A 22,635-nucleotide genomic window follows, 5' to 3' on the forward strand; every position below is an offset into this window, starting at 1 on the left:
CAAAAATGCATTTTTCATATTTTTGCCCTCTCGCTGATGCCTCATTTGGACTGTCCTTTAATTCACTTGTGTTTATTTATGCTACAAAAAATATGTCATTTTTAGTAAAGATTAAGTAAGCATGACTAAATTTATTCCAGAAATAAAAATGTGGAAGAAAATCTGTTTACAATTGTAATTAACATTTTCGGTTCGCTTTTGGTTTCTTTCAGTGGTGGAGCCTCCTTCAAATCTGGTGGCCACTCAGATCTCCTCAAAATCTGTTAGGATCACTTGGGATCCATCCACAAGCCAAGTAACTGGCTATCGGCTGCAGTTCATTCCAATGATAGCTGGTGGAAAACAACATGTACTGAGTGTGGGTCCTCAGACTACTGCTCTGAATGTTAAAGATCTCTCTCCAGACACAGAGTATCAAATTAATGTTTATGCAATGAAAGGACTGACCCCCAGTGAGCCAATAACGATAATGGAGAAAACACAACAAGTAAAAGTTCAAGTGGGTGAGTTAGGAGCTACTATGTTATTTTCACACAGTAGCTTTTTGTTGTTTAAACCTCTGATGCTTGTTTTAATATCATACCTTTATTATTTATAAGAAACATCGTTACTTAGCATGGTTTATTTTAATTATAAGCAACTGGATATGATACATGAACTGCAAATACAATTGTGACACTGTGTATCTGTTTATAGAGGTGTTTCTTTTTCTTTACAGAATGCTCACGTGGTGTGGATGTAAAAGCTGATGTTGTGTTTTTAGTGGATGGTTCCTACAGCATTGGTATCGCCAATTTTGTTAAAGTAAGAGCTTTTTTGGAAGTGTTAGTTAAAAGCTTTGAGATATCACCTCGGAAAGTACAGATAAGTCTTGTACAGTACAGCAGAGATCCCCATATGGAGTTTTCTTTGAACAGATACAACAGAGTGGAAGACATAATTCAGGCTATTAACACCTTCCCCTACAGAGGTGGATCTACCAACACAGGCAAAGCAATGACATATGTGAGGGAGAAAGTATTTGTTACCAGCAAAGGCTCAAGACCAAATGTGCCGAGAGTCATGATTCTTATTACTGATGGAAAATCGTCAGATGCTTTTAAAGAACCTGCAATAAAGCTGAGGGATGCAGATGTAGAAATATTTGCAGTTGGTGTGAAGGATGCAGTGCGTACAGAGTTAGAAGCAATTGCATCACCTCCTGCTGAAACCCATGTTTACACAGTGGAAGATTTTGATGCTTTTCAAAGAATATCATTTGAACTCACACAGTCTGTCTGCCTGCGGATTGAGCAGGAACTGGCTGCTATAAGGAAAAAATGTAAGTAAGTGCAATGAAAAATGTCTGAACCAATGTTTTGTGATTGTAGTTACCTAGACAAATAGATATTGATGAAATTGTACATATACACATGGTAATTTTAATAACAGGGGATTTGGTTCTCATTTTCAAACATTTTCAAAGCAACAGGGGAAATTAATGGAGAAATGGAGATGAAAAAAATATTGGAGAAGTATTTTTTCCCCCTTTTCCCCTAGGCACATAGAAAGTTGTTAAAAGTGTGTGTCTGTATGGAATGACCTTAGTGGATGTGCTCTGCTTTTACACTTGATGTCTTAATTAAAGCAGTTACTTACTAGGGCCATTCTTCTTTAGCTGTCCAAAATGAGGTAGCTAGTCTAAGCTTGTCTTTTAGAATTTCAAAGGCAGTAAAAAAATGCTGACACGTCCAGAGGGTGATTAGATTAATTTTTAGGGTAAAATGAATGGCCCTCTGAAATGGGCTTATACAAAACAATTTGAGACAGCAGATGCTAAGTGATATTAATCTCAATCTAACTGTAGAGACTGAAGTAGTACGTGAAAGTCTTCACATGTATCCAACTTGGTGAATTTGGATAATGTTTAATATTTAAAAGACTTTAAAACGACCAACTTTTGGTCAACTAAAGTTACTTATGATTAGTTGCACGCTCAGTGTCCCTACCTATGTTTAGTAGAACACTAAACATTGGATAGTCCCCAGTATTGAAAACCCCACTCTCTTTAAAAATAAAGCCTTTTGCTTCAGGATAGTTTTGAGGAACAAACCAGAAAAGCAGCCTTTGTTTTAGAGGGCTCAAGCTGTCTTAACATCCCCACTGTTAGGCTGACTAGGCCAACCAAAACAAGCCTGGAATGTCAGGTTTGTGTTGTGCCTCATGTCAAGACCCTTGTTTCCCCTTTGCCTCCATCCTTGAAAAACTACTGGGATTTATTTTGTCCTATTTCTAATCTAGATCCGAAACCCCCCAAGGATTCTTAGTTCCCGAGGGCATAAAGTTATTGCTGTTCATGGGACGTAAGAAAAAGGGAACCAACTTGATCATCAGATTCTAACTTCAGTTTCATAAGTAATTGTTTTGGATGGACTGTTCTCATTTGATCTAGAAATCACTGAGTTGGTGCTTCTCCTCATTGTCATATGATTTGAGACAACTTAGATATGATCTTCATGAAATTTGATAGTTATAAGCAAATATAGAAAACAAATACTGTTGCATGTGCAATAAAATATTTGTGCAGTTAGAATAAATCAAAGTATTGAGGGACATTTTTCATTTATTTTAGAGGTTTTGTGTTAAAAATGTTCTAGCAAGTATGCCTCATCTGTGCATTTTTATTTCCATACAGCTTATGTACCTGCAAAGAATATGGTCTTTTCCGATGTAACATCTGACAGTTTCAAAGTGAGCTGGTCTCCAGCTGGATCTGAGGTTTTGTCCTATCTCATTAAATATAAAGTAGCAGTTGGTGGAGAGGACTTCATTGTTTCAGTACCAGCTTCAAGTACTAGCTCAGTTCTCACCAACCTGCTACCTGAGACTACTTACGCAGTCAGTGTGATTTCTGAGTATGAAGATGGTGATGGCCCTCCCTTGGATGGAGAGGAAACCACCTTAGAAGGTAGGCTTCCCATTATTAGGTTGCAAAAGAGTCATATGTTCAAATAATAATTTGCTTAATTGAGGGAATGGGTGTATGTGGAACAGCCAGCTAAGGTTGAGAAGCTGTATTGGTACGCAGGATGAGAATACACATTATTGTCTCTCAATGCATTTAGTAAAGATATAAAATTCCAATAATAGGCCAACATTAAATTGTTAAGATTGGATTTTATTTTCCCTGAAAGTTGGATGGATGCTATATTTCTATGCAGTGACCTATTTTCAAATGAAGTGGTGTGTTGTCAATAACAAATTCATTGGCATGTAATAATCTTAATATACACTTCAGTTGGACTAGATGGTCATTGTAGGTCCCTTCCAACTGAACTACCTTATCCTATCCTATCCTATCCTATCCTATCCTATCCTATCCTATCCTATCCTATCCTATCCTATCCTATCCTATCCTATCCTATCCTATCCTATCCTATCCTATCCTATCCTATCCTATCCTATCCTATCCTATCCTATCCTATCCTATCCTATCCTATCCTACTCTGATGCAGGAATGCATGTTGACTTTAACACGTTTAAAGTCCAGTACGTACCTATGTAATTTGCTGTGTCTACATCTAACTTACATTAATAGAAATTCTGGTCTATATACCATAGGCTTAAAGGGGGCTGAGTTTTTGGTCAGCTGTTTCTCATCAGAACTTCATGGGTCCGATTCAATAACTCTTGCTGATTCAAAATTTCCATTGATGACAGTGTGAGTTTGTTGTGGTTTAACCCCAGCTGGTAATTAACAGTAACACAGCCGCTCACTCACTCCCCCCGCGCCCAGGGGGTGGAGAGGAGAGTCAGAAAGGAATGTAAAACTCCAGGCTTGAGATAAGAACGGTTTAATAATTAAGATAAAATAAAACCAAAAGAACAGTAATATTAATAATAAAAAGAACAATAATTAACAGTTATAATGAAAAGGATGGAGAAGGGAAGACAAATGAAATCTAAAGGGAAGGGAGGAAAGAAAACTAGTGACACAGAATACAACTGCTCACCGCCTGCTGGCTGGTGCCCAGCCAGTCCCAAGCAACAATTGGCAGGCACCAGCCAACCCCCCAGTTTATATACTGGGCATGCCATCCCATGGTATGGAATACCTCTTTGACTAGTTCAGCTCAGCTGACCTGCCTGTGTCCCCTCCCAGTTTCTTGTGCCCCTCCAGCCCTTTTGCTGGCAGGGCCTGAAAAACCAAGAAGTCCCCAACCCAGTACAAACACTACCCAGCAACAACCAAAACCATCATCAGTGTATCAACACTGTTCCCACACCAAATCCAAAACACAGCACTGCGCTAGCCATCAAGAAGAAAATTATCTCAGCTGAAACCAGGACAGAGTTTATGTGATCAATGGCTGTAAATTTAAGCAAGATAGCTGTACTTGTTTTGATAGAGTTGCCATGATGCATTTCCACTGATTTAAAGGAGAAGGATAACAGAAAAATTGATTTTCTGTTTCCACAGTTGAATACTCAGTTCAGTCTAAATCATGATTTAAAAAATATTGATCCAGTCTTTTTCATTATTCCATGCTGTCATTTGTGACCTTTGGTGATGTAAATGGTTCCAAGGGAGCAAAAGAAGCAGCATGGAAATTTGTTAATTGCCCTTTCCTCTTAGGACTGATAGAAATACACACTTATAAAGTAGCTCAGTTTGGAAGTTAAGTTTGGAAGATACAGGTTTCACTGTTGGTGTGCATATTTCCATGACTGTACCAGTCAGAATGTTTTGGCCGCACATAACTTTCCCTTAGGAAAACAGACAAGCTCTTGGCTGATAGAATATATAGCTTTTGAGTGTAAGGGACAGGAGAAGGAATAGCTTTTATAAAAATAATCACTATTCCCATGTTGTAACTGATACTGCCTTAAATAATTGTCAGCATCTTGATTTGATGAAATCCCAACATGTCTGAGAAGACAGAGTTCTTCTGCAATCATGTAAACGTCAGCAGCTTTCCATGCAGATCCAGCTAACAACTGGGGCCAGACAGATTTCTTGGCAATTAACCTTGGTTTCAGTCTTTTAAAGAATTTGAAATTGAATATTGTGTTTCTGATTAGTAGAAGACAAGTTTGTTTCTTTTAAAATAGGCTTATTAATTGTTCCATTCTTAACAGGTCTGTAATTTAACACTGAATGACAATGCTTTTGGCATATAATGTTCCAGTTGAATTAGCTTTAGATAGTAAATAGCAAAAAACAAAACAATTTTTGCCTTAATGACAGTGCTACATACTGCTTGGCAACTTGCAGTACAGTAGAACTTAATGTATGTTGGAAACGTCAAGTTCTTTGGTGTGCCCACTGAGTTCATATGAAATGACCTGAGCTGCTATATCTTTTTTCAAGGAGCAGGCTAGGTTAAATGATTCAACACAGTTTTTCAGTAATTTCTGGAATATTTCTTGTCTTTGAGATTGAGACTTAATTCAGAAATGTTTTTTAAGCATTAGATGCAATTCATATTGAAATGAGTATATTTTTTGTTGTGAAATATTTTTTGTGTGGTTTTTTTTCCCTGTTACATTTGTTTTGGTCATTTTGTTAAAATAGGTGAGCTGCCTCTGTGTAGTCAGGTGTATCTGACATTTATCTGTAAATGGAGGTGGTGCAGAAGCAAATGGCCACAGCAAAGAAACCTGTATGATTTATTGTGTTAAGAAATTTCCCCACCATGCCCAAATGTCCCTTACACAGTTCAATTCTGCTGTTACTGCTAAACACAGTCAGTCTTAAGTTTCAGAAGCAGTTGTATAAACTGGGATTAATACAACTGGGACAGCTTTGTTACACTGCTGGTTGTAACCCTGGCCCTAAATTATCAGAAATGACTAATGGTTTGTCTACCTTTAAGCAATGGAAAGGCAATATAAACTGTTTTGATAAACTGGATGAGCTAACGGAATGGGTGGAATGGTTTCACTTCAGATACTTCAGATGATTAAAAGCAAATATTTACAAATTATATGTGTATATTTTTTGTAGTTAAAGGTGCTCCTCGAAACTTAAGGATAACAGATGAAACTACTGATAGCTTTGTAGTTGGCTGGACTCCAGCTCCAGGAAATGTCCTGCGGTACAGACTTGTATATAGACCACTTACTGGAGGAGAAAGGAGACAAGTGACTGTCTCAGCAAATGAAAGATCAACTACTCTGCAGAACTTGATCCAAGATACAAGATATGAAGTGTCTGTTATTCCTGAGTATCAGTCTGGGCCTGGGAATTCGCTGAATGGATATGCAAAAACTGATGAAGGTACATGATCAATGCTGTGAACATAGTAAGCTTGAGAAGAACTCCTGCATGCTGACATATTCATACTGAAAAGAGAATAAGCCATATTGGCATATGTATTATCCCAGATGAACAGGGAATTATAAAATTACTCAAGCCTGGTTGAGAGGTAATTTAAGACAACATAATTTATCAAAATAGTAATATTTCATTTTAAAATATAATCTATTGAACCTACAACACTTAATATGGCAAGGTAACTGGTGAAGAATCTACCTGTATGTTTAATCAATTGTCCTCATGATTCTTCATATTGTCAATGATATAATTATATTTCCTTTCAGCAAACTGAGACCCTGTTTGCACTTTGTTCTGAATAGCTAGCAAAGAATAAGTGAAACATTTAATTTACTAAAGTTATCACCATAGCCTTAACTTGTATAAAAATATATGATCCTTTAACAGGTATCATGCCTTATTAAGCAAAATCTAAAGACTACAGAGACAGTACAAATGTCCTGATCACTGGTGAAACTTCATTGAGATTTTAAATATCAGAAATCAGAAAAACTGTCATCAAAAAGAACTCTGTAAGAAATTATGATGTGTTAATTTCAGGCTTCATTGCTGATCTTTGACTTGATTCTGCAGACAGTGACTTCAACATGGATTTTGGCATGTTGAAGTTAAGCATATATTCAGGTGCTAGTATGTATAATTGTTCCAGGATTGAGCTTGTTTTAACAGAAAATAATAGGAGCAAAAAGATTTGTTGGGCATTTTTGCATAAGGAGGGTGGGGGTGGAATTGTACAATCCTGATTACAATGAAGTTACACTGTAGCTGAGTTAGTGCAGGCTATTAGGAATTATTTTTTTCAGCGTTAAGTTCTATGTTGTGGTAACCTAAAAAATAAACCAAGAAATGAAGCTTGCTTTAACTTCTTTTAAACATCTTTTGACATGTGCAGTCCGAGGAAATCCAAGAAATTTGAGAGTTTCTGATGCTACAACATCAACAATGAAGCTGTCTTGGGGTGCTGCTCCTGGCAAAGTGCAGCAGTACTTTATAACATACACTCCAGTTGCAGGAGGAGAAACTAAGGAAGTGACTGTGAAAGGTGACACTACTTCTAAAGTGCTGAAAGGCTTAGATGAAGCCACTAGGTATGCATTGACTGTGTCTGCCTTGTATGCCTCTGGAGCTGGGGAGGCCCTTTCTGGAGAAGGAGAAACACTTGAAGGTAATTATTTATTGTTTCTGTACAGTCATTCACTTATTTGATTGATGTTTAAGGTGTCTTAAAGTGTACTATCTTCCTGAGTTTTCTGTAGGAGTAAATATGTGAATGAAAAATAGGCATAAAGGCACTCTTCTACTTTACAGGAATTTTCCAAACCTACTGTCCATCAGAGAAAAGAGTGGGGTCAAATCACTGGTTGTGGAGGGGACACTGGGTTTCTTGAAAAAGGTATTGCCGGAAGCACCAACCAAAACTGACTACTTCCACACCAGCCTCAGTGAAACATTTTGTCTTGTAACTCTCAACTTTCAAGAAGTTTTAGTGGCAGATTGTTCTTAATGTAACAGGATTAATTAACAGGGCTAAAATATCTCGTCCTTTTGAAAATTTGCAGGATTTCTGCAGTGCTTTCTACTGAAAGATATTCAGAGGCTGTTTTTTGCATTAAAGAAGCAGCATCTAGTCTAGGCAAGGGAATAATGAATCATTTCCTGCTTTTAACTCGTAAGAACCTGGAGCTGAGCATTAACAGAATGCTGGCAAAGCCTAAGTCAGAGCCAGAGACTTTCTTATAAGGAGGGGAGGCTGCTCTTGCTCTGCCTTCAAGTTGAGAATTTCCCAGACTTCTCTATGAGCATTCTCTGTGTCATCTGTTAATTGTCAAAGGATAGGGAAAGCTGCCTCCTAGGCCATGAAAGGAAGCGTGACTCTACTCTGTGCTGGCCAGGTATGTATTGCTAAAGTCTGGCACTGCAGCTGTTTAGGCATGGCATTTGAAAACATCTTACAGATGAATTATGTGGAATTAAAACTCGTCCATTGGCTCTAATGGAGTTATAGTAGGGATATACTTGGCTCTCAGTTCCTCCATCAGTTTAACTTTTTGTTTATGACATAGCTTAGGAAACAAACCGGAAAACCTATTTTAAATAGGAAACTGGAAAAAAAAAAAATCAGTTCCAATGATTCACCAATGTACTGAATTCATCCCACTAAAATTCAGGCACTTAACTGAACGCTACAGTTTGCAGCACGGACTCTCTAGGATTCTTCTATGATTGATGAAGAAAGGCAGGTTACCTCCAGAAGGCAGGTAGTCCATCTGAGATCCCATTTTTTCCTTCAAAGGAACATTTCTCTGTCCATTGACTATAGAAGGAACAACTGAGAGTTAGGCACCAACCGCTTGCCTGCCTCACTACCTAAGTCTCAGGCAAAAATCCAGTCCACCTACTTACACTGAGACAGGACGCAGCCATCAGAGAATCAGGCACCTTGTAATTCATGCTGAAAATTCCCTAACTACCTGGCTTTCACTACCCATGTAAGATCCAAAATGCTCCTTTTGTAGGAGAAAACAACCTGTCTCCGGTCCAGAACACTGCTGAGCTCCAGGTAAATGAGAAGAGGTAACTGGATTCTGCCCATATCCTCCATAAAAGCCAGAGGTGCTCAGGACTTGAACTTCCTCGGTGGTGGTGGTGGTGCTGCCACTTCCTTTTGTATGGTATTCTGCTAGGCCTCACGCTGCTTTGGAGGGAAGATTGAGCATGGAGATGTAGGCCTTACTCAGTCTGGGAGAGTCTGAATTCACATCTTCACATCCCAGCAGATTCACAAGGCTGTAGTATATGCTGGGCAAGAGTCTCCTTCCTTTACTCTTTCCACTGAACCTGAGCCACTGTACATCCAGGAATGCAGATTTGCTCACAAAACAAGACCAGACTGAATCCCAAGTGGACAGAGGAGCCTGATATCCCTGCTTTTTTCTCTGTGCTGTCAGTGGAGAGGGGAGTGCTTTGGTCTTCCTTTGCAAGTCTTAAGAGGCCTCTGGCTCTCTGTTAAACAGACTGAATTGTCCACTTCCTTAGGGAGATGCCTCAAATTTTAGTGAAGGATTGACCAGCTTAACTGTTTACATTTGGTGGAAAGGTTTTTATTGAGTATCTTTGTAGTGAGAGACCATTTATTAACATGGAGCTCTGGAGAGATCAAGCATTTGTCATATTCATAAAATAAGCTTGGCTTTTTACCCTATCACAAAACCTGAGCAACAGAAAAAAATTTTAAGGCATTGCCTAGAGCTTCAGTTAAAACACATTATAAATAGAGAGAGCAGTGAATTAAAATACAGTGGAATTGAAAAGATAGAGTAATCAGAGAACCAGAATTCAGCATCAGGTAGAGACTGTCTTGTTCTTTCAGTGTGTGCCCCATCCCCACCATCTTCCAGGAGGGCTCTGATACTGATTTGGACTTCCTGCAGTGATAAATTGTCAATAATAAGAAAAAAATTTCTGAAATTTGGTTGAAGAGTCAAACAATTTAAATGGCTAGTAGACTATAGCTCAGGAATGGGTTTGTAAGCAACCAGATGAGTTTAAACTGGATGTTGCACTTAAAAGGACACAAGCATTCCTGTAGGAGATTTGACTCTAAGCAATTAAATTAAAACCTTAGTTAAAAAACTCTGTGACAGATTTTGTCTTAATTACGAATAAATAAACATCCTAGCACTTAACTGAATTACTTTTTATTCAGATCCTCACCTGGGAGAAACCCAAATTTAAAATTACTTTTACCATTTTGACAGGTGTAGTTTTGTGACTGGAATGTATACCCTTTGATGATTAAGCTGGGTTTGAAAACTCTGTCAGGGTGCACTCCAGAAAATATTATGCTTTGCATTAAAGCTGTCTATTACATTTTTCTTGGTTAAATAAAATGTTAGTAAGAGCATATACAGATGTCAGTCATTACTGGGTGATCAAAGGTAAAGAATAGAGTACAAATTTCTTTTTGTATGACAGCAGAGGCTTCAGTCATGGTTTCCTCATGAAACATCCACTGTATATTTCAGTAATCTGCATATCTGCAGTTTCACGGGGTAATAAAAATACTTGAATTAGGCCAAAACTCTTTGGACATGGTCCATGCATATTTTAAAGGACTCTGACTAATGTCATGAAATGTTCTCAGAATATCTGTTAAAGTGGATATAAGATGACATTTCACTGTATGGTACTGTCTTACCTCATTGAAGGATAAAAAGATAATACCTTTGAGGAAAAAGAGACAATTAAGAATAAAAGGGTTGCAATTTTAGAACTGAAAGGTAACATTCAGACTTCAAAGCTTAGTGTAGAAATTTATTTGAGAAGTCATGCTGCCTGTGAAGCTAAAATAAATATGGTTGGACTTGGCTGAAAAATTATACAGGTCAGTGAAGTGAATACTTGACTAACTATTAGCTGAAATAACTTGTCTCACTGAGGCTGGGAATGGGACAGCTCTTAGCTCCTGGAGAAATAAACTTATCAACAGTAATGACAAAAAAGCTGTGAAAGGAAGCATAAAAAAGTGTTTAGTATTTCAGATAGTTTTTCCGTGAGCCATAGCGTCTGAGAAACAAAATAGTGCAGTGTGTGTTTTTCATTGCCAACAGCACTGAAGTACTGAGCACTTAAGTATTTTCCTGTACTAGGAATCCTGATGAGGCTTACTTGATGTCTTCACCATATGAATTCTCACCAAACCTATTTGATCAGTGATGCCATAGTTGCTGGCCACTCCAGTTCATCATAATATCAAGAACTAGACTTGAGATTACCTTTCAGGCTAGGACAGTTAGTTTATGGTATTGATATGTAGTCTAAGAGAAATCAGTTTGGGTGCAGTAAACATTTCAGCACTAATAGGAAAGTGAGAATAAGAGGAGCTGGATACAGTAGCTTCTCCAGCTATTGTATATTCAAGTGGCAGGAAATGAAAAATCCAATCTCAGATGTTTAGGGAATTTTACTGAGTCACTAAATGGTCCCCTGTGACCAAGGGTGTAGACAAACATTCTTACTGCCTTCAATAATGTTTTATTTTTCTCTGCATGTAGTAGGAGAGCTCACATGGGTAAGGTTGCAAGGGTAGCCTTCAGCAGAGAGAGGAAGACCGATAATTTTTCAGACTGCTCTAACATGATTTACAAGAACCTGTCTGCCCAGACATTCGCAGAAGGTCCTTCAGTTATGTATGTTATCTCCAAAGTATTTTGGAGCAGTTAAAAATTGCTCTTGGAAGGTCCTCCTCTTCCTCAGCTTTCCTCTGCATGGCAGTTTTTCAGTGTTTTGAAGTGGCTTGTTTGGTTCAGGACACTCAGGAAAATTAATCCACACAAACCCAGCAAGCATTCTGTGTACTTGATAGCATTTACCAGCTGGGTAATCTCTACTTCTCCTTTTGTTTTTCTTTTTGCTAAGTATATACTTGCCCTTATTGTTTCTCTGTATAAAACAGAGAACGCAAATATTCCCCCAAGTAACTGTAGATAATCTCTTCTATAAACTGTTTGCATAGCTATCTGGTCCAACCCAAAGATAAACACATGCCAGAGGATCAGAATTTTATGAACTGTTCACAGACAAAATGAAATAGAGACTTTAGCAAATTGAGTAATCAGAAAATGACTCACTTCTGTGGGTGCTGTTCCATACCATACAGGTAATTGTTATTCAGAGAGAATGGGTTGATTTCTTTCTTGTGTTTGTAGAGTGGGAAAAGGGAAACAGTGTTTTTGCCCCTTTGTTGAAGAAGTGTGCTTTCCTTCTTCAGTAATCCAGATTTTAGGAAATTTATAGTGCTCTGATCTCTTATACAGCCTTTTTGAGTCTGCAGTTATGAAGTACCATCCAGAGGTGAAAGTTCTGGAGCTTTATATTTCATACTGCATTAAACATAACTGCACATGCAAAATATGTGCTGTAGAAAACACTCCACTTTTATCTTCTCACTTTCAAAGGTGCATGGTGATCCATCATTAGGCAGCTTTGCTCGGAACCCTTCTATAAAGGTGCCATGGAAAAATTTTCCTCAGGCATATTTTGTTGGCTCTGATTCCCCTCAGCTCACACAAAGTCGTTGAAACTGCTGAAGTAAATTAAATCAGTGTAGACTGCTGTTTGCTGTGTGGTGGCACAAGGCTTGTGACAACTGGGGGAACTAAAATTAGCAGTGATGGTTATATTTGATGATATGTTCTACAGATTGAGGAACAAGTAAGAAACACCCACAGCAGTGCCTTAGGGAAAAGTCTCCCTCCTATTCCCCTAACAACCCAAACAAACCATATGCCTTTCAGTTTTTTAGGGGATCATAAGATCTTACCCAAGTCATCATACATCAGAAATAAAATACAATGATAAACACAGTGAGGGCAGTGAGTGTAAATGCAACAGACAGTGAGCGGTTTGTGAGAGCTACTGTTTTTCTAATCTGTTTTTTAATAAGAGAGGTGGTTATAAGTCTGGCAAGAATCTGGTTTTCTGCCCAAAGGCATGCTGTCAGATGAAAAGAACATACTGTACATTAGCTGCTAAATAGATTAACTTTCATAATTTGCTGTTGTTTTAAACAGAAACAAATTCGTTGTGAGATTAAAGAATCTACACAGAAATGTTTAATCTTAATGATTGAAAATTTGGAAGCTGCAGATCTATTTTATGAGTGTCCTTTTGCTGGCAGTTACATATTTTTAAAGAACAGCTTTAAGAATATTTCACTTACTGACTCTAAGCAGGGAAGTCATTACACTTTTAAGTATGAATTTCAGAGAAATTGATCATAAAAGCCTTTTTTTCAGAGAAAGATTCAGTGGTCAGATTCCCATCTTGCTTGCACTGAGAAATTTCAAAGCATTTCCAGTTATACCAGTGAATTTCCTAGGCTAGAAACACTGTTGGTGCCAATGGACATAGTTTTTTTTTTTTAAATAAATGAGACCGCTAGTCTACACTAGCAGAAAGTCAACCCATTTTTTGTACATTGTAGTATAAACAACAAGAAGTGTGGTATATTATATTCAGGAGGTAAATCTGAGAGATAATTATGTCATAACCTCTCCCCTTTAGAAAGAGAATCTATGTTTCAATGATATAGGGCTCAATCCTGCCATCCCATTTGATGGGTACCTATTTGTTCTGTGAGGATTGGGCTGTACTAAAGCAATATATTAAAAAAGTTGTCATGACTGTGTAATTTTTCACTTTTAAGTTATTTTATGTTGTATATATTTCTTAGAGTTTAGGTTTGGGGATTGTGGGGTGGTGGTGTCATTTTTGGTCAGAAAGTAGAAAGTAGTTTTTTGGTAAATAATTTTTTTAAAAATTGTTTTTATAGTAACATAAGAGTGCTTTAGAAATTAATGACCTCCTACAGGCAGCATAGTACAAATTCAAGTGACATTTTCTTACAATGAGGTTTTTAGCATATCACAGGGACTTTACGTAATGTTCAGACTTTGTAGTGCTGCTTCTGTCCTGACAGAAACAAGGACTCAGTGTCCTCAGGAGATTTAATGCTGTTTCATGCATTTTAAAAATTATACATTCCAAGATTTTTGAGCCTGACATTTGAAAATGAGTTATGATAATCTGTGGAAAATATCTTAGTTTTACATGGGAAATTACATATATATCAGAAAAAAATTAACACAGGAGAAGGTTGAATGAACAATAAAAAGATATTTCTAGGCAGCTGAGAGTAGTGTTAACTGGTTTACTGTTGGAAAAGACATATAAAATATTAAAGGGACTGAGTATGAATTCCTTCCTGAGCAGGGACTCAGGAGTGCTCTGGCCAAAATCCCTCATGCTGGAACTCTCCTGGTTTGCATCTTCTCACCTTTCTGTGTTCCCAGCAGCAGAAGAGCAAGAAACCTGCTGTAACGGTCAAGTGAGCATTTCCTTTGTGTGGCAAGTCCTTGACTCTCACTTGCACCATGTCCACATCCCTTCTTTACGTGCCTGATGGCTGGTACTCCAGGAATAACCAACTACTTTGTGCTTTGGAGGGAAGGATATCAGACAGCCAATGTGACTGCCTCCTCCAGTGCTGAGGAGAGTTGGACCATTAAAGTAAAACCTTGAAGTGATTCTGCTACTGTCTCACTGTCTCATCTGATGTGCGCACTTGGATCCTTGGCTGTGGCAGCCTAGCCTGCTGACTCCTGATGTATCCCATTGTAAACAGGCAGGACTCGGGCCATAAAGTTTTGGTATATGCCTCTGCAAGAGAATGCTCATTTATTCAGTTGATTCTGACCTTTTAGGATGCTGGCTTAGATCAGTCCTATGTTTAATTTAAATGAAACACTGGTCTGCATGAAATTTACCACTGCAGATTGTTCTTGAAAGCTGATTTTAAGAGCACATACAGAAAATTGTTTAAACTTTGGGCCCAAACTGCATGTACAACTCCTACTGAAATCTGCTGGAGTTGTGTAAGTGTTTCTGAGGGGAAAGGCCATTTGAATAAGGCTTTTTGATTTTTATGAAGGTCAACATTTTAATTTTAGCTGATTCACAGTCTTGTGTTCAATAACAACAGTGATTGCTGGAGAGCTGTGGGAAGTAATCCAAGTGGACACAGGGAAACTGCATTAATTGTGTCTCTGGCATACTATAGTGGAAAAACTTAATGTGGAAACTTGACATTGCAGAAATCGAGAATGGGTGTAAAAGCACCTGACTGAAAGATACCAAATCAATTTTTGAGAGTGTGTCTGCACTGAGAGATGGTAGAGATGTACAAGGGACTGCAGATAGACCAGCTCTGAGATAAAGACTGCTAAAGACAATCTGATAGCCTGAAACTGGTGACTAGCTTGCTCATCCAGGCAGAGGTTTGACCTGTCCATGCAAACACTCTCTTTTACTGTGTATATACTCACTGTGACTTGCAGCTGTGCTTATACCAGCTGGTTTGGTGCTCCAGAGCATCATAGGACCTAATGCTTGTTAGGGGATAATTTTAAAAAATCAACTATTTCCTCACTTGCTGATGACCTGGGGGCTGTATGAAGTGATGAGCATACTTTAGCTTCCATTTCAAGTCAGGAAAAATCAGGAGTCTTTCAACAACCACTTGTGACCTGAGCAGCCAGCTCTTTTTTTTCTTACAGTGTATGTTGTCTTCCTGTGCTCCTTATCCATACTGTTTAAACAAGCAGGCAAGAAGTAAGTGTACAACAAGCATTTCTGAACATGTGGACCAAAGAACGGAATAACTGCTTAGGTGTTACAGTTGTAGACTTTTTTTTTCTTTTTTTCTTCTTCTTTTTTTTTTGTGTGTGTGTGTGTGTGTGAAACGTAAGCAAGGTAACTAGATACTTTGTTTTAAACCAAGGGAAAAATATTTAAAAGATCAAATGTTTGCTAATAACTACATTATGTCAGTGTTATTGTGGAGCATAAATATGTTTCATGACTCTGAGTGTAGCAGCTTTGATAATATTTGATGGAATCCTAATAATTTAAGGCTTATAGTTGAACTGCATCTTAAACACAGCTGCTCCCCTAATACAAAAACACTAGGAGATCCAGTGAAGCAGAAAAAAGTTGTCAGTGAACTTCCACCTCACACATGAGGTGCAAATCAAGTTAGTGTGTTATGTTAAAAAAGTGTTCTTGGTTGCAGTGTAACGTATAAAAAGTCCAATTTCCCTTAGTAGGTAGGTTGTCTTGTCAGCAGTTTCCAACTATTTGAAGTAAAAATTTTCCATTTAGTTCTAGTGGTTTGGGAGGAATCCCAGTCCCTTTTCCCACTCTTACCTTGACTTTTAAAAAAGACATTTAGTTCTAAAGAATATTTCTTTCAGAACCATCATATTACAGTAACTGGTGTTCGTTATAGTCCATTCCAAACAAATTATTTTCCTCTGTTATTTAATGACCTCAATAATGACTTAATCAATAAAGGTTTTAAATATGCAGTTGTTTTTGTGGTGTTTCCAACATATATCATTAGCTGTAGTGTCCAAGAGTAGGCTTGCAAAAAATTGTGCTGTGGTAGCAGATACTTTAATACTGAAATCATGTTGTGGCAGGGCCATGTTTTAAAGTAGCCAAAATAAAGTGACTTGTATATTTATATTACATTAAAATATGGAAAGAAAGTTTTTTATTGTGAGACATCTGTGCATTCTATCAAGTTAAGTTTTCCATATTTTTTCCATTTGGATTGCTTGAATATTTTTTTTATTATATGAAAAAGCCAAGATTTGGGAGTAGAAGCTTAAGAGCAGACAGAAAAATTGGTGTAATTTACTTTTGAAGGCAAGTCCTTTTTTCAGGCTTCCAGGAAAATTGGTCTTTGGAGTTTAGATTCTGCTCTGGCTTTCATTTAATGCAGTCACTGAATTTGGTGAGACTTCATGAAGCATGAGCTGAATCAGACCTTTTCACTATAACTTTTTCACTGTGTGCAACTGCTATTGTTGTGAAAAGGTAAACAAATGAACTTTACCCAGACCTCTTTATCTTAAGATTTTTTTGCAGAGAAGATGCCATAAATTTTGGTGATTTATATTGTGAGGCTAAAACTTGGTTTGAAGAGTAAGATTGTAAGAACTGATTAAGAGTTAGGATAGGAAAATAATTGTCTCCAGAAAAACATGATGGGATGTCCCAGGACTGTGAATTAATATCAGAAAAACCTCACAACAAAAGGAATTCTAGTACATGCTCTGTTAGCTATATTTGAGAGTCAGCTTTGCGGTTTGAGTGGTACCCTCTGATTCCGTAATCTGTGTAGTTGGTGAATCTTTATTATACTGTAAACATCGTTTTCAGATAGCTTGATATTAATTTCTTTTCATTATTAAGCCAAGTGGCATTCATAGGCTCAGTTTTAATGAAGTTGTGCTGGCAATGAGGTATTTCCAAAATGATGGTTTGTACAGGTAGTCCTGTTTGCTCCAGTGGGATTATGTTTGGAAATGTTGCAGATTTGCAGTGGAAGTGAAAGACAAATGAATAGGAAAAGTGAAAACACAGTATATGACTTTGAGCAACTTATTGCTTAGTCTTGGACTCAAACTGCTTCAGGCTTCTGAAAACAGCGAGGTCTGTTCTTGCAATGAGCCTAAGCAGTGGAAATTAGATAGGTACTGAATTTCTCTGTGTTCAAAGAATTTTGAATCTGGTCCTGTGGCTGCTACGGTATAATATAGGGATATGTTTTTATCAGTGAAGGTAAAACTTAACTGTGATGTTATAAGGCCACCTCAAATGTTTAAGTTATCTTGCTAAGCAGTCTCTCAGCAGTGTCCTGTACAGTGAGAAAGGCCACAGGGAACACGCATCAAAGAATCAAGCACTTCTGTGCGTATGTGGCTCTCGTTTTGTAGATCCCTTTTGCAGTTTTTGCTACAGCGGGGCCATTTCATTAAGTCCACCAGTCAGTGCTCCTTTCCTGCCATCAAAAGCCAGCCAGCAAGAGGAAAATTGAACCTACGCTATAGACGTATGTTAAACATTAAACAGAGACAGTCCTTTCACTGCACCACTTTAGACCAATAAGCTCCATTTTAAGCAGTGGAATTGCTCTGGTGTGTTAGGTGAGACTCACGCATCCAGCTGACAACTGGATTTCACAGACTAACGAGCTGTTTCCTTTGTTCCAAGCTGGCTGGAACAAACTCCAGGGAGGAAGGAGGTACAAATCTTATGAGTGGAAAGATGGAGACTATTTTCTATGTAACTGTGGCATGAAGGAAACAACACTGAAAATTAGTTGTAAACATAAAATGAAATAGCTGATAGATCTGGTAAGCGATAGTCGGGAAGATAAGAATAGTACTATTAAATAAGAAGATACGGTTGTCAGAGAAAAGACTGTTTGACTCAGGTAAAAGTTTCCTTTATTTACTCCCCAGAAAAAAGTTACACACATGAGGATGAAGATGAATGAATGAAATAAAGTTATTTACTTGAGAGTTAAAACCTACCTAAATGAGCTGCAGCATATTTAAGCACTGGCTTCATTCCAAATCTGATTAAAGCCATTTTTATTTTACATATTCTAAAACATGACTGCTAAGTATCTTGCATGGCAGGAGATAGGATCATGCATAGTCTAAAGTTAAGTTTAAGCGTTTTGTGGAACTACAGGTGTATATTATTGAAACTAATATTGATGGGAAAAGTTTGGTTTTGCCTTTATGATCATTTTACTTTTCCATTTGTACCTTGCTAACTTTTGCTGTTTGTAATTTAGAGATAATTTTCTGTTTTCTTTCTTGCAGAACGTGGTTCACCACGTAATTTGGTTACCACAGATATAACTGACACTACAGTTGGGTTATCATGGACACCAGCTCCAGGAGCAGTTAATGATTATAGGATAGTATGGAAATCACTTTATGATGATGAGATGGGAGAGAAGAGAGTCCCTGGAAATACAGTGGATGCTGTGCTAGAAGGCTTGGAACCAGAGACTAAATATAGGATTTCAGTATATGCAACCTACAGCAGTGGAGAAGGAGACCCAGTAGAAGGAGAGGCTTTTACTGATGGTGAGTGTAGTACAACATTACCACTGTTTGCAACATTCCATTCTTTATGAAATTATCATATTTTAAAAAAATGGACCTTATTTTTCTTCACCATTTTTTTGCTGTAAAGTCCCTCCAAACAAAAATGCCACCTCAAATCAGTCAGTTCTGGCTTTTTGTTTGACCATTAAAGAAAGGAAAATATTTTCTATGTAACATAGGTTTGGATTCAGCAAGAATTACTTCAAACTTAAGGTGTGATTTTTGTCTGCAAATTACTCTGAAGCCAGCCTTTCATGGGTTTGGTGTGACTGCTGGAAATCAGGTGGAAGAAATGTTATGAATAGAGTAAGGAGGAAAGGTGGGGTAAATTCCTACAGAATGAATAAATTTCCTTTCCAAACTATTGCCCTTTCCAGTCTTCACAGTCCTCAAACTGAGACTCACTGGGTGATTTTGATGTTTGTTATTTACCTTTCCCAAGGCTCTTCTTTTTTCTTACTTGCTAAACATTATGTAGTATTAGTCAAGGCAGGCTCAAAACCTCTTGTGCATAGTAGGCAAAGTGAAAAATACTGAGAGGCCAGGGATAGCTTGTTGCCTTATTGCAAGAACTGGCAAGTAAAGGAACCAGAATGAATGAAGGGGTGCCCTGGATCAGCCTGAATGTTTCTGTTTGTCTAAAGGGGCCATGTGAACTGGGGTTGTGTAGTCTGGAGAGGAGGAGACTCAAGGGGGACATTATTGCTCTCTACAACTACCTGAAAGGAGGTTGTAGGTAGGTGGGGGTAGATCTCTTCTCCTAGATAACGAGCAACAGGATAAGAGGAAATGGCCTCAAGTTGCACCAGGGGAGGTTTAGATGGGATATTAGGAAAAATTTCTTCCCTAAAATGGTTGTTAAGCATTGGAACGGGCTGCCCAGGGAGGTGGTGGGATCACCATCCTTAGAGGTATTTAAAAAAATGCGTAGATGTGGTGCTTAGGGACATGATTTAGTGATGGACTTGGCAGTCCTGGTTTAACAGTTGGACTGGATGATCTCAAAGGTCTTTTCCAACCTAAATTATTCTATGATTCTATGACTCCATGTGAAGACAGGGCCTGAGGGAGTGCTCCAGGGAGGCATCATGTGTTCAGATGTTCTTGTACTCCTTCTTAAGCATCTGTTTTGACTGCTGTGGAGACAGGATGCTGAACTATGTTAATGTTTGTCCTTCACCCATATAGTTGCTCTTAAGGTCTTGCAAGAGTAGTGATTGCTGCTCTTGGTTAGAGCTGACTCCCCAGCATCAAAGCAGACTGCTGTCCCACATCTTCCTTCCTTCTTCAAGAACAGCAGCATTAGCTGTCCTGCCCTTTCCAGGTTAAGCAGGCAGCTTAGCCATATCATTTGTTGTTTCTCTCAGTGTGCTGTCTGAGGGAACTGGCTGCCAGGCCTACCCATAGACCCAGACCTGAGGCTAACTAACATTGCATCTTTCTGGTACAAACACAAATAGAAATTATCAGTTCCTAGGACTGGGAGAGGATACTGTACCCTGCAATTCCTACCTTACCATGTGATGAAATACTGACCAATCCTGGCATGCCAAGAAGGTTCTGTTTTGCCAAAACCTAGATGGCTTGTTCCAGCTGACAGCCAGCATTATGTACCTTTCAGTTCACTTCAGATCATTTGTAACATTTGTACAGCCTGGAAAATATTTCTGAAAACCAAATGCTGCAATTTGTAGAGAAAATGCTTTATTAGTCCATGTGCTTATTTCAGCACATATACTATCCTGCAAATAGTGGTGAGTGATTTTCTGAGCATTTGGAAAGTCACTCAACGCTGTTTGCAGGATAGTTTGTGTGGAACCCAATACCCAGCAGTTTAGCTATTTACCGGTACCTTATCCAATCTGTAAACTCAAAACTTAGAAAAACTTAATTCTATAGGACATTGTGTTCATAAAAAATAATGGCTTTATAATTCATCATTTTCATTTGAGAGTGCTGAATCCATTATTTAACAGATTACTTGAAAGTGTGACTAAATAAAACTCCCAATTATGCCATGCTTTCCTGTAATTTATACTTCCGTCTTTTTTTTTTCTCTGTAGTAGAAAGCACACTTATGTTTAGTCCATTTCAGTTAAAAAAAAAAAAATTAACAATAGCCTGTGAGATTCCTCTGTGTCTTCCCCACAATCAAATACTGTAATTTTAAAGTGGGCAATTTTTTTTTTTTTTTAATAGAGCAGAATGAATTTTTTAGGCATGAATTTGAATATATCTTCATATGACAAAGTAAACATTTATCTGTATTTTTACACTGAAAAGTGTCACCAAATGCCAGGACTGTGACAGTAGACAACGAGACAGAAAATTCAATGAGAGTTACATGGCAGCCTTCACCTGGGAAAGTCTTGTCATATCGTGTGTACTACCGACCACGCAGCGGAGGAAGGCAGATGTTTGGAAGAGTAAATGCTCCTGCTACAAGTATAGTGTTAAAGCGACTTAAGCCACGAACTACATATGACCTCAGTGTTGTTCCAATTTATGATTTTGGACAAGGAAAATCAAGAAAAGCAGAAGGAACAACAGGTATGCAAGCTTGTACAGGATTTGATAATTAAAGTTTTGTGCTTAAAATTAATAATGATGATACATAGAAAAGTGTGATGGAGTCTGCCAAGATCATGAATTTACAGGCAAATAGAAGAAAATGTTAGAAATTTAGGAAAGCTTGATTTGTTGGAAACTTCACTGTGGCATAGCCTGAGCACAGCTTTTTGTTGTTGATACTGAGGTTATAAAATATGGTTGAAAATACTGGACTTGTTCGGAAAGACTGTCATCAGAAGTCAAAACACAGTGTTCTGTGAGGAAGACGGTATATCAACAGACTACCTAAGTGTTGTCTGTAGTTTCATAATTTGCCTTTTGATTGTGAGTATTGATTAAAAAGGTACCCATCATCCTACTACTTAGATTTGTTTTCTTTGGTCACCATATTTCCTGTGGAAAAACTGAGGTAATAAAATGGAGTAGATAATTTTGAAGAGTCATCAGTGGAAGCCTGACCTCAGAGGCCATGCTCTTATGGACAAGGTGTCTTCTGTCTCAGAAGCTGAAACTTTAAAACATTTATTAAGTCCTGGTGAAGGGATTTTTGCAGTAAAAGCAAAAGTAATTTTCTGCTTTGCCTTTAGTATGCATCTGATGCTGGTATTTAATTTTGTAAGGAAATGTCCTCTTGACATCCAGAGCAAATCAACCAAATCTAGAGTCAGTTTTCTGCTCCCACAGATAGAAAGCCATTACCAAATGAGAATTTTTTTCAAGGTATTTCTACCCATATGGGACTAGTGCCATTCGCTGAGGTACACTATAAGTACTTCATGCCATTCTCTGTTCTTTGAACATATGTCATATCACATGATGATGGGAAGTAAGAAACGAGTCTCCTATCAGTGGAGGTATGGGTACCTCTATTACTAGAGGAAGATTTCTTTTTAAATTAAAACGTTTTTGATGCAGAGGAGCCATGAAAACTTGATCAGCTCTTGACCAACACTGAGTTTTTCAATATTGAAAATTATACTGAGAAAAATCTCAGATCATCCAGCTGCTTTTGATTTTTGACCTGTTCATCATGACACGAATATGCCTCCTTGCTTTCAGTGTAAATAGTTGTGGTGGTAATCACTCTTTGGAAGTCAGTAGAGCCTGAATGATCTTGTTAGTTGAAGCTGTCACGATAAGTCAAGGAGTATCATCAGAGATGAGACAGAGAAGCTGTATTTTAACTTGTGAGTGGGAATGTATCTACAGTTTTTCAGC

General features: G+C 38.0%; 1 protein-coding gene across 1 annotated transcript in view; it reads left to right on the forward strand.

Moving 5' to 3' along the window:
• COL12A1 (collagen type XII alpha 1 chain) overlaps positions 1–22,635 on the forward strand; it is a 106,444-nt gene that overhangs the window by 15,540 nt on the left and 68,269 nt on the right. Inside the window, 9 exon segments of the mRNA XM_055713887.1 lie at positions 213–503; positions 719–1,321; positions 2,675–2,947; positions 5,987–6,259; positions 7,209–7,481; positions 18,556–18,825; positions 21,130–21,186; positions 21,189–21,241; positions 21,243–21,396. Of these exon segments, the coding sequence (XP_055569862.1) occupies positions 213–503; positions 719–1,321; positions 2,675–2,947; positions 5,987–6,259; positions 7,209–7,481; positions 18,556–18,825; positions 21,130–21,186; positions 21,189–21,241; positions 21,243–21,396 (2,247 nt within the window).

This window comes from Falco cherrug, chromosome 6 (genome assembly GCF_023634085.1).
Source record: "Falco cherrug isolate bFalChe1 chromosome 6, bFalChe1.pri, whole genome shotgun sequence".
Classification (NCBI taxonomy): Eukaryota; Metazoa; Chordata; class Aves; order Falconiformes; family Falconidae; genus Falco; species Falco cherrug.